Raw genomic sequence first — 17,228 nt, forward strand, 5'->3', positions numbered from 1 at the left:
ATATATTGTTTCTTCCAGATTTCACCTAAAAGTCTCTCCCCCCACCCCCCACAAATACCCTGTTTTCATCATTCACCCATCAACACATTCATCTATAGTCGTACCAACACCACCTTGCCCTCATCTGTGGGGACAGAAAGATTTAATAAGCCACCAAACAACCAGAAGCCCATGCTAAGAAGATGGATCCCGCTAACCAGGCAAAAATACAGTTCATAGTTCCAGCGACTACCCCGGATGCTGCTCAGAGCTTTCTCAGATTCTAGAAGAGTGAATTTTACATGAGTCTTCTCAGTTTCAAAGCTGCCCATACTGTTCACAACATCAGTGGCAGACACTGATGACACTCCTGTCTGCTGCCCCTTTGCAGCACGTTGCAGCCAGCTGCAGAGGAATGGGATCTGTCTGCCTGCAGACTCGGGAAGATGCTGTTGCATCTGTTTACTGTACACTGTAGGTTGCGTGTGGAGGGGTTTCTTCACAATCACTAGAGGTCAAAGGCCATTTTTAAACAATAGGCTTATATTCTACAGAAGATGATGGCGTTCATGTGGGAAAGCTTCAGGTATGTTCAGAGACTTTGGGCTGCCTCCCTTGCTGCGATGGAGCAGAGCTTGAATAAAGGTTCTGCTACCACATGCAGCAACAGTCTCTAAAATACCAGTGCCCTCTTCTTGCCAAGGCCAAGGGGAGTGAGGTGGCCCTTTCAGGGAATGTCTATACTTCAGTTAGAAACCTGCAGCTGGCCTCTTCCAGGTGACTTTGGCTTGGGTTAAGGGGTTGACTTGGATGTTCAGACTCAGGCTGGAGCTCAGGCTGTGGGACCTATGAAGTAGATGGGTTCCAGAGCTCAGGCTGCAGCCCAAGCCCAGACATCTACACTGCAACTAAACAGGCCTTTAGCCCAAGCCACATGAGTCAAATCAGCTGACCCAGGCCAGCTGCAAGTGTCTCACTCTAGTGTAGACATATCCTTAAAGAACTGTCACCCATGATTAACAGTCCTTTGGCAACTAGATCTGGAACAAGGACCTTCTTTCTTCAGACCTTTGTTGAAAAACTGTTCCCACTAGGAAAGTACTGTACTCTGGCCTCCGACTCATACAATCCAAATAAAAACATCCTCTCACACATGGAATATCGATGCACATGTAAGTAATAGATACACACACCTACATAAAATACCCTGGTCACTTATGTCTCAGGAATAGCATTATAAAGAAGGAGCATTATGGTCTATATAATTGAGAAACTGGAACATATGTTGATGTACATCTGACTTTGAAATAATGTCCAAATGTTAAACTGTTTATGAATTTTAATATTTTTAATATATTTTATCAGTGCTATTTTTGTTTAAAAAGAAAAGAAGCTGGTACTCAGCCAACTCCTCACCCCAACACCTCCGCCCCACTATATTTTATGAAGACATATCATTGCTTCAGTGTAATATCCTGAGTGAGGAGCCAGATTGATGGAGTTGGGGGGTGGGGACACAGGAGGAAAAGGGGCGCACACAACAACAGTGTAATCAGATCTAATTGTTATGATTTGATGTCTAGATTATGAATTTTATATGATGCTCCTGAGAGGTACACCAAATTGAAAATTTGGTGTTTCTGAACACACAAGCCAATTGAGCATTGCCTCTTTTTCATTTAAATGTGCTAAGTATTCTTGAGGCGAAGCCTGGAAATTCTTTGCTCCCAGTTAGATGTCTGCAGAAAGCGACTCAGTGTAGATTAAAAACAGCTTGGTTAATCATTATAGAAATATGGGGAAAATTAAAATACATTTTTGTTTGTAAAGCAGAGAAAAGCAATAAAAACAATGCCAGACAGTCAATGCCTCTTTTGTACCTTTCATTGGAAAGACCTCAAAAGAACATCCAGATGAATAAAGGCAAAATCTATTCCCTATTGGCATCATTATACATGTTGTATCTTCTAAAACTGAAACTCTAAAGACATCCATGAAGAGCAGAGGAATAAATGGCACTGAAATGAGAAATGTATCTCTGGAGCTTTGTTCAACCAGCTTTGTTAGAATCCTCTCAAATTGGATGATTACAAGAAAAGATCTCATCTGTTTCAGTGTTAGAGGAGTAAATTAATATGTGGTGAACTGCTAATAATTGTCCTTTTATATTTTACATGTGTATTGTGCCCACATTACAAAATTACTTTCTCATGAAAATAACAATTGGAAAAAAAATAAATCTGCATTTTCTTAACATCATTAGCATTGGAGTCAGGAGGCTGACAGAGTAAAGGACAGAGGAAAATTGAGAGGTACACTGTGGTATGCTCATGGTCAGGGCTTTTTTTTTTTTTTTGTATCATCTTGGGCCAAATTCCATTTTGTGCCATTGGGAACTACATTTGCTTAGCTCTACGGCTACCTTTGGTCCTGCCCTTGAGTAAATTTGGCTGCATCTGGTCAGCTGTAGTTGATTGCTCATGACCTTTTTTCTAATTCTCCTTGTTTCATTATTTAATGATTTGACCTTTGATTCTGTGGAGCCACTTCAGTGCTAAGTACAAAGATTTAATAACTAGAACTGGCTGATAAGTGACCTTTATTACACAGACATTTCTCTTGGCTAAAGAAACACTGTTTTGCAAGTTTTAATTCACAAGTTTAATTATCTTTTCTATTGTCAGTAAGCTTGCACAGAAAATTGAAAGGTCAAACATTTCATCTTCCTCTCTGATTAAAATGTAAGTGCGCCACAACTGTTACTATGTATCATTCAAAAAAGATAGGACAATTTGTCAGAATCATGCCCAGCTAACATTGCCGAAGAGCTTTATATAGTTCTGGGCAATAGCACAATGAATCATTTTTTCAGAGGCAAAGTAAATTATTGATGATAATAGCTCAGAGAGACACAGAGACAACAGTGTTTTGGGGACTATCGAAGTATCTAAATAGAGAGGGAGAGAGATGAAAATGGATAAGATTGTCTGTCATTGTTTTTCCTGCATATATTATCTAGATATTATATTACAGGCTGAACCTCTCTTGTCCGGCACCCTTGGGACCCGACCAGTGCCAGACGAGAGAATTTGCCACACCACAGATCACAGGTCATTGTTGTCTAGCACATTACCAACGCTTCTGCTGCTTACTAGGCTCTTAAAAAGACATCTAAGAGTAAGTTACAGCTAAATAACAGCACAGAACACTGAGTCAGGATTGGTGGCTATAAACAAACTTTATGGGAACATGGGAAACTTGGACATGCCTATGATAAGTGCTTGTCTGGTTTACTAAATTCATGCTGGATTAAGGATGTTGCTGGACAAGAGTTCCGGATTAGAGAGGTTCAACCTGTACTTGTATTCTGGGGCTTTGAAAACTGACAGATATGCTGAAAGTCCTTTAACTAAAGAAGATGTACATCATCAGTGCAGGTTTTCACACACCATCCTGTGAATGTGCGTCAGCCTTGGCATGTGATGACCGTCTCTAAAGGCGAAAAGGGCATTTTGTTCTTCATGGGGTTCAGTTCTTAGCTTCTCTGCTAAGGCTTCTGGCAGGCTAGTGTTTAATTATGATAGAATTTGGCGGGGGGGGGGGGAGTGTAGACACCTAATAGACACTGCTAAGAGCAGAAAGGCCATCAATGGGATAGGTATATTTTAAATCTTTGCCATCTCTCCTCTCTCCCCTCAACCATTCATTCACCTTTTACTTGAAATCCTTTCCCTGCTTCTTTCTTCTCTTTATGCATATGACACAGTGGAGTTTTGCCAGTCAATTGAATCGAAAGAGGATCGGTATCATACACCACTTGATGGATTAGTAATACGCAGGAATGGTAAGGTTGCATATTGAACAAGAAAGCAAGCTATACAGCAACTGTACAAGAATTGTTGAAACCATCATTCTAAAAGGTGGCCATTATAAATCAGGACAACAGGTGACTGGGATACTTCCACCAAGGGCTACGATGTAGAGTAAGTGAAAACTGATGTGTAGTTGGACCACAGATGACTAGATTCAAAGCCACTGAAGTTGTTGGCAAAATACACAGGCTAGATCTACACTAGAAGCATCTGTCTACAGAAGTTATAGTTGGAAGAGACGTTCTGACAAAACTTCTATCAACAGATCACATCTACACATAAAAGCGAATAGATGTTTAGATTCGCTCTGTTGACAAAAAGCTCCTCTGCAGCAGCTATATGGCTTTTTTTTGTCAACAGTTTCTGTTGACAAAATGCATTTTGTGTGTAGATGCTCCATGAGTTTTATTGACAAAAACCCCACTTTTGTCTACAAAACTCTTTAGTGTAGACATAGCCCAGTGATTAACTTTGGATGAGGTCCACATGGCATGCTGAGTTAAATCTTCATTGTGGATTTCCATGGATCTGATTGCTTTTAGAAAAAAGGTGCAAATTAGAACAGAAGGCAATTCTGTATTTCAAAAATATTCATTTTGAAATAGGCTAGAGAGGCTAAGCCTCTTCCTATTGTGGGAGAACAGATTGCAAGGTAGCCTAATATAAGTATTCAAAATTATGAAAGGATTTGATAAAATGGAGCAAGGTAAATGGATCACAACAAAAAGGTTAGAAAACTGAGGGACACAATTGCAAGTGTAAGTGTACGGTGTTTACTGAGGCAGAACAGTTTTACTCAGTGAATAAAACAGAGAATAAATTTCCAAGTGAGACTATCAAATCAAATAATTTAAATGAGTTTGAGAGAGCAATACATTTTAATGAAGAAGGAAGGACACAGTGAGAAAGCAACAGCATGATGCTGAAGCAGTCTTAATTGGGACTAGATTCGTGAGCCAAGTGATCTTTTCCTGTCTAGCAACTCCTTGTTTGTTTGTTTCAACTTTATCCTAATATCTCTGTATCTATCTATGAATTTATCTACGAAGACTGCAACAGTCATTTCATGCTAGTATGTGGGTCATGCCTACAGATATCTTTCGTTCATCCGTCCAGGAACACAGAGTATTTTAGGGACAATTTCTATAACTAAGTGGAAGACAGAAAGGTGATTGTGTTCAACTGCCTCTCCTGGGATTTCATCCACGCTGCCAGAGAGCTATTCAAGACAGCTCCCAAAGCCTGCAAAATGTACAACATTTGCTAAAGAAAATATAGTTGATAACTTTTGTGTGCGGTCAAGCATCTTTCGCTCGTGGAGGAAGAAGAAACAGAGATGTTTAAAAACCAGCGAGAGCACAGCAATCACACCAGCACAAGCCTTTATGTCTGCACTTCAGGTTACTTCAAGGGCTGGGTGGGTAGGGCCTTTGTTCAGTTACATCCGTTACAGATAGGAGGCACTGATATTGTTATCGTATGGCCCTCTCATAACCTGTTGTTAGCTTCCGACCTCACGCTTCTCACAGCTGTGGCAATACCGTCTGTTTTTACAGAACAGATTGTCTGGTTGTACACAGAGCTCTGCTCAGTGCTGCTACCGGCAGAGCTATGCAATGTGAGCTTCTCGGGATTGCAAATGGCTGCTTATTTGCATACTCCCAAAGCTCATTACCATAGCTCTGCAAGAGTTTGGTACTGGCAGAAGGGGGTGCCAGAACTGCAGGGGCCGTGTGGATGTGCCTCTGCCAGTTAAACCTCCCTCAGTCGCCGGTCCCTTGTGCCTGAAATGACTGGCAATGCCTGAAACGTTTCAGGCATAAGGGACTGGTGACAGAGGGAAGTTTAACCGGGACAGACATATACACATAGCCTCTGCAGTGCCGGCACCCCCTTCTGCCGGCAGCGAACTCTCGTGTGTCTATGGTAATGAGCTTTGGGAGTATGCAAATAAGCAGCCATTTGCAATCCCGAGAAGCTCACTTTGCATAGCTCTGCTGGCAGCACTGCTGAGCAGAGCTCTGTGTACATCCAGACATTGTGGTGTCTTAGTTGGTTTCTTTCCAAGTCTGTGATTGTCAAACGTGACTGGGACATGGATTTACATCAGTGAAATGAAGAGCTCCTACTCTGCTGCTAGCCATCCTTTCGATGCATAGAGGGTCAGGTAGAGGCTTGCCATAAGGATGAGTGCACTACACCCACGGGTGTAAGAAGGCAAAGGGGGAGGCATTGGCTGCCAATGGAGAGCAGAAAAAGAGATCAGGTGTCACTGATCAAAGGTAAAGTTGAAGAGGATTCATAACCAGAGCTGTGGAATGGATGAGGGACTGATATCAGCCTAGGTCCTCTAAGCTGCTGGAGACATGGTCGATTCTTGTAGAATCGATGGTCTTTCAGGTAGATTTGGGGTTCTAGAATCACATGTCACACATGTGAATTACTACAGTTTTTAATCCTAGCTTTTATAAAGACTTGGGGACCTATCTTCCTCTTTTTTTAGGAACTGGGGGGAGCCATCTCACATCAGTCCAGCAAATAGTATGCAGAACATGCTAATTCTTTCCAATGTCCCTGTGAGGTAGGTGACTATTGGTATTCCCATTTCATGCAGAAAAGCGGAATCCAAGAACATGATCAAGTTCACAAAAAGTCTGTCAGAGCCAGTATTAAAAGGTATTCCTGGCTTGAGGACTGATCTTGCACTACTGCCTTCAATGGAAATTTAGCCATGGATTTCAATAGACACAGGATCAACTACCTAGGTCAAAGTTCTCCAGTCCCTTCAGGTCTCATTGGCTTTTCCATGAGAAATGTGCCCTCTGCAGAGAATCTGTGGACATACAATAATAAGTGCCAGCTATAAGGAGCTGTTTTATAATGATAGTCATGTTTTCCCATATGTTTGTAGGCTCAGGGTACAGTAAAATGCCTGATGGAGAGCCACTCCATAGCTGACTTGTATCACAGATTAAGCATCAGTGCCTCCAGACCTGTGGATAAAATATACAATCAGTGCACAGCTACATTTCCTTCATCCTTTTCTCTATTTTTAAACCTATTGCTTACAGCAATCGCTTACAGGGGAACAAAACATCCATTTAACTATTACTTACATGTTTCTTATTTCAAATTCTTTTTAATGAAAAGGAAAAAATATATAGTGCAAGACAGATGATTACTTTTCAGTTGGCTTTGAAATGAAGAGAGCAGAAGATTAGTAGAAATGAATCTCATTCAGGGCTTAGTAGCAATAGATTTTACTACCCACAAATTGATGTGCTTTGAGAGAAATCTTGTTCCCAGATTGTTGGACTACTTATCTCTTTTAACTAAATTTTCATTCTCAGGGTATAAGGACCTGTCTTCTGTTTGGTTCTCTCTTTCAGCCTCTCCAGCTAGACTGTCACCTCTGTGCCATTGTTTCAAACTCGGGTCAGATGGCCGGCCAGAAAGTGGGAATTGAGATTGACCAGTCCTCCTGTGTATGGCGAATGAACAATGCTCCGACCAAGGGTTATGAGCAAGATGTTGGGAAGAAGACGACCATTCGAGTGGTCTCTCACACCAGTGTTCCCCTTTTGCTCAAGAATCCTGAGTACTTTTTCAAGGAAGCCAACAGCACCATCTATGTCATCTGGGGGCCTTTTCGAAACATGAGGAAAGATGGCAATGGCATTGTGTACAATATGCTGAAGAAAGCTGTGGACAGTTACCCTGAAGCAAAGATTTATGTGACCACAGAAAAGCGCATGAGTTACTGTGATGGGGTATTTAAGGAGGAGACAGGAAGAGATCGGTAAGTCCTGCCTGTGAAAAGTGACTCTGAAGTAATGATAAGAGGTAAGCCACAGAAGGCCATCCTGTGCACTAACTACTCAGTGAGGCCCAGATATGTTTTTAATGGATCTTTGCATGTTTTTGACTGTGTTGAGCGCTTGATGAGGCAGCAGCAAAGCCCCATTTATCCCACCTCTGCTACCTTCTGTTCTTTCCATTTTTGTTGGCCTGGATCCCAAAAAATATTGGATACCTTCCTAAAGCCTTACAGAGCGGTGTGCTGTTTTCAGCTCAATTTAATATTGATTGAATTGACATTTTATTCAAAGAGGAGAGACCCACACAACATGATTCCCACACACCCAACCTCTATATACCACCTCGGGATAAAGAAGTAAGGGTCAAGATAGGCTGTACCTTTACCTCACACCCCCATAATTCTGTTTCGGTGAAAACACATTATCAGTCATATCACCAAATGTCTGGAGTTTCTAGTAGAATTTTACCAAAGTTACATGCTCCTGGCTTGTGGAGACCCACGTGCAGGTTATGCTGCTTGAAGAGGGTGCTCTATGCATGACGGAAGCCCTGTGAACTTTACAGAGACCATCCGTGCACCAGCACGTGGGGCTGTCACTAGAGGGGCCTGAGAAAAGAATGAGGCTGGAGGATCTGCCAGGATCCACCCCCTCTGTAGAAGAGTGCTAGGAGAAATGCTTCTTTAGTTCTTTACCCTTGATTTCCTCTTCCCACCACAGCCACACCCCCGTACGTTAGCAACCACAAATATCCTTTGATTAACCACAGTTGTTTCCTTTTATTCCTTTTCATGTAAAACTAAATGCATTGTTACCTTCGTTTAAATTGATTTTTTTTTGGTGGGGGGGAGAACAAGGAGAGCAAGCACCGTATAACCAACTGGTGCTCCTGGTACCCAAAGAGAACACTCCGCAAACCACTGGTGATCTGTGACTCTGCATTTGGGAACTACTAACATGCACTATCAGTTAAATCCTCAATACATGTTTTGCTGTGCTGCTTCATTCAGGGGTCTGGGTATGATGATGAAGGTGTATGGGGGATCTGTTCTGCTTATTGAACCAGCAAAGAGCCACAGAGCTCCCTGGATGAGATAAATGAATGGATTCATGCACCATGCCAGACTATTATGATGTTGATGCAGACTCTTTCAGGTACCTCAGCCAAATATTCCTTCAGTTCCTAAGAGAAACATCAGTGCTCACTTCCAATATTAGTTTTAACAGCACTCTGTTGTTGTTATGTTCCAAACAAGAAATTTGGAGGGAAACCAAGTTCTGCTCCAATTTAAACATATACATTGTGAGTTGTAACTGCCTGCATTTGGGGTTTAATATTAAATACTGGCCACACGTACGCTGTATATTTCCATTGCATAGGAAGAGTGCAACAGATTTCTATTCTGTCAAGCTCTGAGTGAGCTTTCTGTTTCTACATGTTGTGGTAACATCCCTTTAGGAAATGAATGGGTCTTGAAATAGTCTCGCCATAATGGTGCTCATATTCTGTTCCTGGTGTTACGAAAAGTAGCCAAAAGGGACATGTTCTAGCCATTTATAGGTAAATAGACTCTATTCCTGCACCACAGAAGTCAATGAGAACTTTGCAATGATTTCGATAGGTGTGGGATCAAGCCCATAATTTATTTGTTTACAATTCACTGATTATTGCTCAGGACTAAAAACAAGGCCAGACGCCACTATGGATCAATGTCCAACAACCTTCCCATTTTCAAAATGAAGTGATTTTTGTCCTAGAGAGGGGAAGTGTAACGTCTTGAAATGGTCTTCCTGGACCTGGGAATTGGTCTTGACTTGCTCACTTACGGTGATGTGAATGTTCATTCACTTTGAATATCTGTTTTGCATAAATAATACACATTGACAGACATTCACACTTCTGCATTAGTGTATTTTAATGGCATTACCCTCTACAGCAGTTTCTCTTAATACTTTACTGCTCTTTCCTATCTTTATGTACATAACGTGAGATGAAAGGAGAATTTGAAGCATATTTGAAGAAGTGCCACCCCATAACTATATTTTACATTGTTCTATTTATTTGAATCCAGGTGAATAGGTATAAAGGCATTTAAAACTTCCCTGTGTTTTAGAAATGTAAAGCAAACATTATAAACTTCACTTAATTGGTAATAATAGTGAAAACGGTAGTCTCTATTAAAGCAGCAGAGCCAATTCTGATCTGATAAAGTGCACTGAACGGTCCTAAATAGGTTTTAATTAGCTGCCGCTAAAGCTGCACCACCCTCAGGGACGGGTAAAATTAATGAAAACTAGCAGCAAATAGATCATTATTGCCAGATGTTATTGCCTTAGGTGAAGATGAGGAGGATGAAGAGGGAGTGTCTTAAGGATCATTTAGAAAACAGTCAGCCCTAAAAGTCACTTTCAGAAAGCAAGGAGGAAACGAATCCAGAGTGTGCTAACATCACCTAGACCAGCCGGTGTGAGCCACTCTGCAAATTCCATTACTGTCTATATGGCAAACAGCTGAGATTAGCAACTCAGTGGTATGTATGGTATATTGCCTTTAGCAAAAAGAGTTCTGCAATCTGTGACTGGGGCCTGTTACACATAAAGCCATGGGACAATCAAATGGAGCTGCTGCAGAAGCAGTGATATGTGCAAGTGGTTACGCTGGTGACTTTGTGGATTTTTTTTAAGAGAAACATGGCTAAGCACAGCTTAATCTGGTGGGTTTTGTTTATGGCTCATGCAAGTAACTACATGAAAAAACTCTGTGATCTGATATAGAAAATATATTCCAGCATCCTGAAATTCTCATTAAAAGACACAGAATAAGAGGGCTCTAAACCCTGGCCTGTTTTGTGTAGCATTGACTTCCCGCGCACACCACCTTAACTCTACATTACAGCCATATCCAAACAATTCAGTTCAGTGGCACTTTATTGGCATGATTGCCTGTGCCTGTTTCACTAAAAGGGATGGATTTGCTGGGGTGTATGTTCAACTATGGAATGCAAATAACACCCACTTCTTTGCCCTCCCAAAATCTCTTCTGTTCCTTAGTTTGCAATGGGGTTTTTTGTTTTTGTTTAGGTTGGTTTTTTTGGAGAGGGTGTAGGAGGGTTTTTTTTTTTGTTTATTTTTTTTTTTTAAAGTATCTTGGACAGCTCCTCAAGCAACTAAGTAGCTTTTGAGCTTCACTCCCAGAAGTTCTCAGCCTCCTCTGTGCCTGGGCCAGATGGTGCTGCCTATTAGCTTCTGAGAAAGCTGTTTTATCATTGGAGGCAGAGAGTTGGATTGTTCTGCTTGCTGACTTCTGAGTCAGGATTCAGAATTTAGGTGGGGTGTTCAACCAGCTATTTTGTGCAGTTACTCATTAATTTTTTATTACCTCAGCAACATATCCGCGTTTTTGTTATAATGCTGCTATTTAAGCTCTCTCGAATTATGTAAATTTACTGTTCAGAGTGTCGTTTTTAAACAACTGCAGTCATCACAGCTTCACTTCAACTAATGTGGTTTTTCATGCATCTGATTAATCTACACAAAGATTTAGTTAGATTAGTGACGATGTCACTGACATTAAGCCATGAACGTACACTCTTTGAGACTTACATAGCTGTCACTTATAACGTTTACTTCATATGACATCTCACCAAAGTAATTAATCTGGAATTGGGCAAATACTCATGCTTTAAATAATTTCCCTGGATATAGACTTGAATAAAATACTTCACTGCTTGGGGTATGTTTGTGGCCTTTTGTATTTGCTTTCCACCAGAATGTAGTTTACTGGCACGAATACAGGTGGAAATAGCAAATGTTAAGCCAGAGTTACATATTATCCTGAAAGCAATTTTCGTACGTGCAGCTGAGAGTAATGGTTCTGGGTACTGGGACTCAAGAGTAAAACAGTAACTCTCAACCTGTGTGTATGAAGTAATAATCTAGATGAATATAAGGAATATGTTCAGTGTGCATCTTATAAGCATGGTAATAAAGCAGGAAAGGGGAGATGGAAAATTAAGCTACCTCCTTCTGTTTGAATATAAGGGTTTTTTTGCTTTAGAGAGAAAAAAAAAGAACCATATAGAAACATTATTAGATAATGGAAGATGCCTACAGTTCATAACTAAATAGAAACTATATAATTCTTGATTAAATAATGTTGGGGGTGGAAAAAAGTTGTTGTGGCTTTTATTCCAGTATATTCATATCCTGTAGATCTAGGTCCTCAGTCGCTACCATTCAGGCCAGTAGGGACTCAAGCCTCTAACACAACAGTTCTGAAACTGTAGGTTGGTACCTCAAAGTGGGTCACAGCCCCCCCTTGAATAGGGTTACCAAGGCTGAGCCTGGGGCTGGAGCCAGAGCCCCACAGTTTAGGGCCAAAGCCTGTTCTGCCTTCTGCCTGGGACTGAAGCCCTGGACTTCTGCTATGGTCTCCTACGCACTTAAGGCAGATGGACTTTGGTGGGTTCAGGCTTCAGTGTCCAACCCTGCCCCCCAGCTCATGAAGTAATTTTTTGTGGGCAAAAGGGGGTATGGTACAATGAAGTTTGAGAACTGCTGCTCCAATATGTACCTTACTACAGCATAAGTGTTCTGGGTACTTGACTCTGGGCCTGTCCTTGCCATTCCTTGGCACCTCCATCCTTTTGTTTTATAAAGGAGTTTCTTCAAAAAGATGAATGTTGTTGTTCATCTTAATTCACAGAGCGAGTAAGAGTTTCATTGTCAGTTGACTCCTTTAGTACCTGAAAAAGCAATGTTACAAAGCACGAAAGCTTAATTAAATAAATGAGTTGTTCATTATAAAACACTTAAACATCAAGTCATATTGCAGGTTGTGGTCAATCACGGCCCTGGCAACAGCTGTTTAGGAGTATTATGCTCTCTATTTACTCTACCATAGATTGATAAGGCACCATTTGTTTATGACTATGCTAGATTTATTCCACGTAGCCCATTAATAGCCACATTTATGTTTCTTTATGAACATTTTCCTACTTAAGATTAATATTTTTCACTATCAGGTAGACAAAACTCAGTAAAAAAGCTCTTTTTATTGACATGCCAGTAAATACCACATAAAGCAATAGTAGGTAAAAGCACAGCAACCACTAGTTATGTAATAAACCAAGAAGTTGTATCATGCACTTTATAGTAGCCAATGTTTGTGATAAAACTGTGGTAGGGTATAGATTTATGTGCATGTGAAGTAATTTTTGTAATTGTTGATTTTAACAATTACTGTAATATTTTGTTGTTAACCTATGATGTAAGCCAGCCTTATATAATTGGTGAATATCTGCTGTACTTCTGATCATTTTTACATTGTCCTTTGACTTTATTGATATCTTAAGAAGAAAATAGCGCTTGATCTACCTTTCTGGTTGCTCTCTAGATTTTGGCAAGCCAAGTGTTAGTCCTTATAGCAGTATGATCTATTCTCTTATCTACATGTGCATTTTTCCCACAGCACCCAAGTTTTCTATCACTGATACCATAAATTCAGCTCTACTGGTCCTAGCAACATTAGGAGTGCTAGAAGGTGCTACTTGTAGTGTTGTCTACTCTGAGCAAGATTGCACAACATAGTAGTTGGTAAATATGCCAGGAACCCTACTAGAAGTGTGTATTCTAGCTCTTCCATTATTGCTAGTACTGGTGGCACTGACTGATAATAGTAATTGTGGGAAATCGGGAAGGAAAACAGTTAGCAAAGGTGCAGGTTTATATGGATTTTTTTATGTAATTTCTTGAAACATTGCTGGGCTGACTCCCATGATACAGTATTTTATGACGTTGAAGCTGACTGTTGCTAAAACGATTCTACTTTTTAAACTGTTTTAAAGACATAGGTGTTGTAAAAAAGGATTAATCCAGACCTTTCTGGAGAACATCTCTTGCTGAGTGAAATGCAAGTGTCTTAAACGCACATGTTGTTGCAATTCAGTCTGCTTCTCCGCAGTCATCGCACCATAACACGGTACCTGAGATACACTCCTTAGACTAGAAGTTAAATGCAGTATCACTGTTACCAGGGTGTGATAACTGTGCTTATTGTGAGATTCTTAAGGGCATCCACCTGAAGTGCACTGAGGCATGTGCAGCATTTAAGCTGCTGTAGCAACTGCTTCATTCTTCTACAGGATTTGTTAAAAGAAAACTTACTGCAGCCAAATAAGGTACTGCAGCGTAATATAGGTATTAGTGTCTTCTGCAGATTTTAGAAGGTTTGAAAAAAATGACATCTTCTGTAGGGACTTAGTTTGCACAAGCAATTTACGTTGGTACAAGTATGTCACTGAGGGACATGGATAGTCCATAGCCCTGAGCAAATCAGTTATGCTGGCCTAACTCCATCACTGTAGGTACTGTGTTCACTGCAGTGCAGTTGCATCAGTGTGAGCTGCACCACTGCAGCCTTTTAAATACAGACGCCTAATACGAGTCTTCAGAAATGGCTGCAAACTGTTTGCTGTCATGGATATTGATTGGTATATAGGGTGGTCTGGGTAACAGTGTGTGCATGAACGTGAAGTATCATGGACTCATCCCAAGCACTTTGGTTTATAATGCCATTCAGTATAATTCACGCTCTGCACTATAGGTACAACACGCAATCCTAAACAGTGCATTTATATCAAGTAAAAATACAACTGCAGTCAAGGGAGGTTTTTTCCAAGTGTTCATATTTTTAACTTTTCTGAAGTTATGCTGATTATTCTGTCTGATCTTTGGGGACTTTTTTCTCTGGTTTTTTTTATTGTGTAAACATAGCCTTTATGCTACTGTACATAAGTTAAAGAGAAAGACATGGTTTGCTTATCCAATAACTTTCTCTAAGTTATTAATTTAAATGAAAAGAAGACCATAATGTTCAGCACAAAACATTTACATATAGCTGTCAAGATTGTCACTTTGCCATAACTAAGAGACTATCACATCAGAATGAGAATAAGTGACAAGAGGAGATGAATGCCCAAGAAACAAAGAGTCTATCTCTTCTTATTACAGAAATCTTCTTAGCTATAAAATTAAGGAAAGATAAATGTCAAAAACATATCCTAAGTACTCAAGTATTTCTTGATAAATTGTGTCTGTTTTCCTAAGAATGTAAAATGGGCACAGTGAGTCAGACCAACGGTTCATCGAGCCCGAAACCCTGCTTTCAAAGGTGGCTGGTACCAAATACATCAGAGGGAATGAGCAAAAAAGAATAAATGGCAAGTGATCCATGCCTTGTCATCCAGTCCCAGTTTATGGCTGTCAGAGGTTTACAAACACCCAGAGTGTAGAATTGTGTCCCTGTCCATCTTGGCTAATAGTTCTTGATGGACATATCCTCCATAAATGTATGTAATTTTTTTGGAACCCAGTTATACATTGGCCTTCAACATCCCCTGGCAACAAATTCCACAGGAACTGAGTTTCCATAAATTATTGGCTGCAGTTTACATTCATGAGATTTTCTCAAGTACCTGTCTCCTAAAAGTATTCCACAAATCTCCCATGTGATGATTTCCAAGCACTTAGAAACATTAGTTATTTAACCTCAAAACATTTCTGTCTCAGAGAAGTATTTATCCACTATTTACAGAAAGAGAAATGGAGACTTAGAAAGATTAATGAATTTCCCTGAGAAAAGGGACTTTGGGAAAGCAGTGGCTACTGCTGCTTAGAAATTCACGTAAAAAGTATTTTTGAATTTTTGCATGTTCCAACATTTGTCTCCTTGATATTTCATGAACAATCAAAATTCCAGGGGAACAAAATCACCTGTAAGGTATTGGCAAAACCGTTTTCAGGGTCAGAAAAGAGATAAAATCATCAATTTTTTCAATTCTAACCTTTATTCTGTTCTTTGTAGTTTTCTGTACTATGTTAATCATGGTGGCATTTGAGCACTTACCAGGAATGCATTATGGGAATACAATGGAGAGGTTGGAAGAGACGTTTGATGTGCATGCAGTGTTGGCGGGGGGTGGGAAGAGGCACTGCAGCTCGCTGTCCTCAGGGCTGAAGGCTTCATGCTTATCCCTGCATCACATAGCTGTAGTTCGGCCAAGAGCTGACAAAGATGTGTATAACTGAGGACAGGTCATCATTCAGTGGGATAGGATGGAGTCTTAGTCAACTCAAGATAACAGCATTCAAAAATAATGCTTTCTATTCGAGAGGTGAGACATTATAGTTGATGTGTGAGGAGCACAAAAAGGTCAAATGACTTGTCCAAAATCAATTATTGAAAGACAGATTAAGAAATCTCACTCCTAATCCCAACTACTCTGATCACTAGATAACATTTCTGTTAAGGAACTTTTTTAAAAGCAAGGAACTTTCCACATTCCCTCATATTTCTGATGGTCAGAATGCAGAATACAGAGTTGCTTGTTATTTTTATTGTTAATGTATTGCATGTAATGAGTGGATGGGGCTAGGATTATGCAGTAATTTCCCTTGATACAGACAACCTCAAAAGGCTAGTATGGATTCAATTCCAAAAGTTAAGACTGGAGTGTGCCTTTATTCTCTGTTTTTGAAATTATATCAATAGGATTGATGCATCTTGGCAGTCACTCAATAACACCTTCATGTCACCTCCTATTGTTGAGACTGTTGATGGCTGATCAGCCCAATTCTGGAGCCACGGGATCTAATCACAGAAGAGGCAGGTGTTAGTAGCTGTTGGAGGGGTACAGGGCATTTTTTGATGCTTTTTTCTTCTTCTGTGCTTATCTTCATCTGCACTGTGGTGGGACCTCTCAAGTTGCATGACCCCCTCATGGATTACCATTCTCCACTGGAGACGGTCTTGGGCAAGGTTTTCCCAAGTGTTGACACCGACTCATATTCAACTAAATACAGCATGGTATTAGCAGAAGTACATACAAAGTTCTGAGATGGGTTGCTCCTTGCTTGAATGCATCAGGACTGAATTTGGCCCATTGCATGTATATGTTTTCTTCATTGTTACTTTACAATTCACCCTGTGGCCATCATATTGATTTTGAAACTGAGGCCATCATTATAGTAAAATAGAGTCATTAATAATTTGCTCTGTATGGGTGGATTATAATAAAAAGCTTTATAAATAATTGCCCACTAATGTGAAAAGTGGAAATATGTTCAGTATTATATTGCTCATAATGTAATCATTAAAATAACAATTATGCGATAATGAAAGGACTCATTATGCTTTAGTTTATCTTTACATAAATGTTAATAGCTAATGAAAACTGTGAAGATAATATCTAATTAAATTTAGAAGCATTACTGTGGTGCTAGTAAAGAGGTGCTCTTTCACAGAAATGGTGGATGCATATATACAAGTGAATCTCAAACCCATTTTCAGGTATTCAGAAATGTGACCATTTTATAATGAAAACTGTAACTGATTTTTCCTATTAAAAGGACTGCAAATGTGTAGCCTTCATGAAGTTTAATTTATTAAGGGCCCTTGAAATTACATTGATGTGAAGCTCTGAATAAAGTAGAAAAAGTATCCTGTAGCATCAATTTTATTGATCCAATCAGTGAACAAAACAAATTCAAGCAATTTTTT

At 40.0% G+C, this 17,228-nt stretch overlaps 1 protein-coding gene across 4 annotated transcripts in view; it reads left to right on the plus strand.

The window, feature by feature from the left end:
* ST6GALNAC3 (ST6 N-acetylgalactosaminide alpha-2,6-sialyltransferase 3) overlaps positions 1–17,228 on the plus strand; it is a 308,982-nt gene that overhangs the window by 181,176 nt on the left and 110,578 nt on the right. For all 4 annotated transcript variants that reach the window (XM_075002902.1, XM_075002901.1, XM_075002903.1 and 1 more), the window contains one exon: positions 7,241–7,650. In XM_075002902.1, coding sequence (XP_074859003.1) covers positions 7,241–7,650 — 410 coding nt within the window. The remainder of the gene's footprint in view (positions 1–7,240; positions 7,651–17,228) is intronic.

The sequence above is a fragment of the Carettochelys insculpta genome, chromosome 9, assembly GCF_033958435.1.
Source record: "Carettochelys insculpta isolate YL-2023 chromosome 9, ASM3395843v1, whole genome shotgun sequence".
Taxonomy (NCBI): domain Eukaryota; kingdom Metazoa; phylum Chordata; order Testudines; family Carettochelyidae; genus Carettochelys; species Carettochelys insculpta.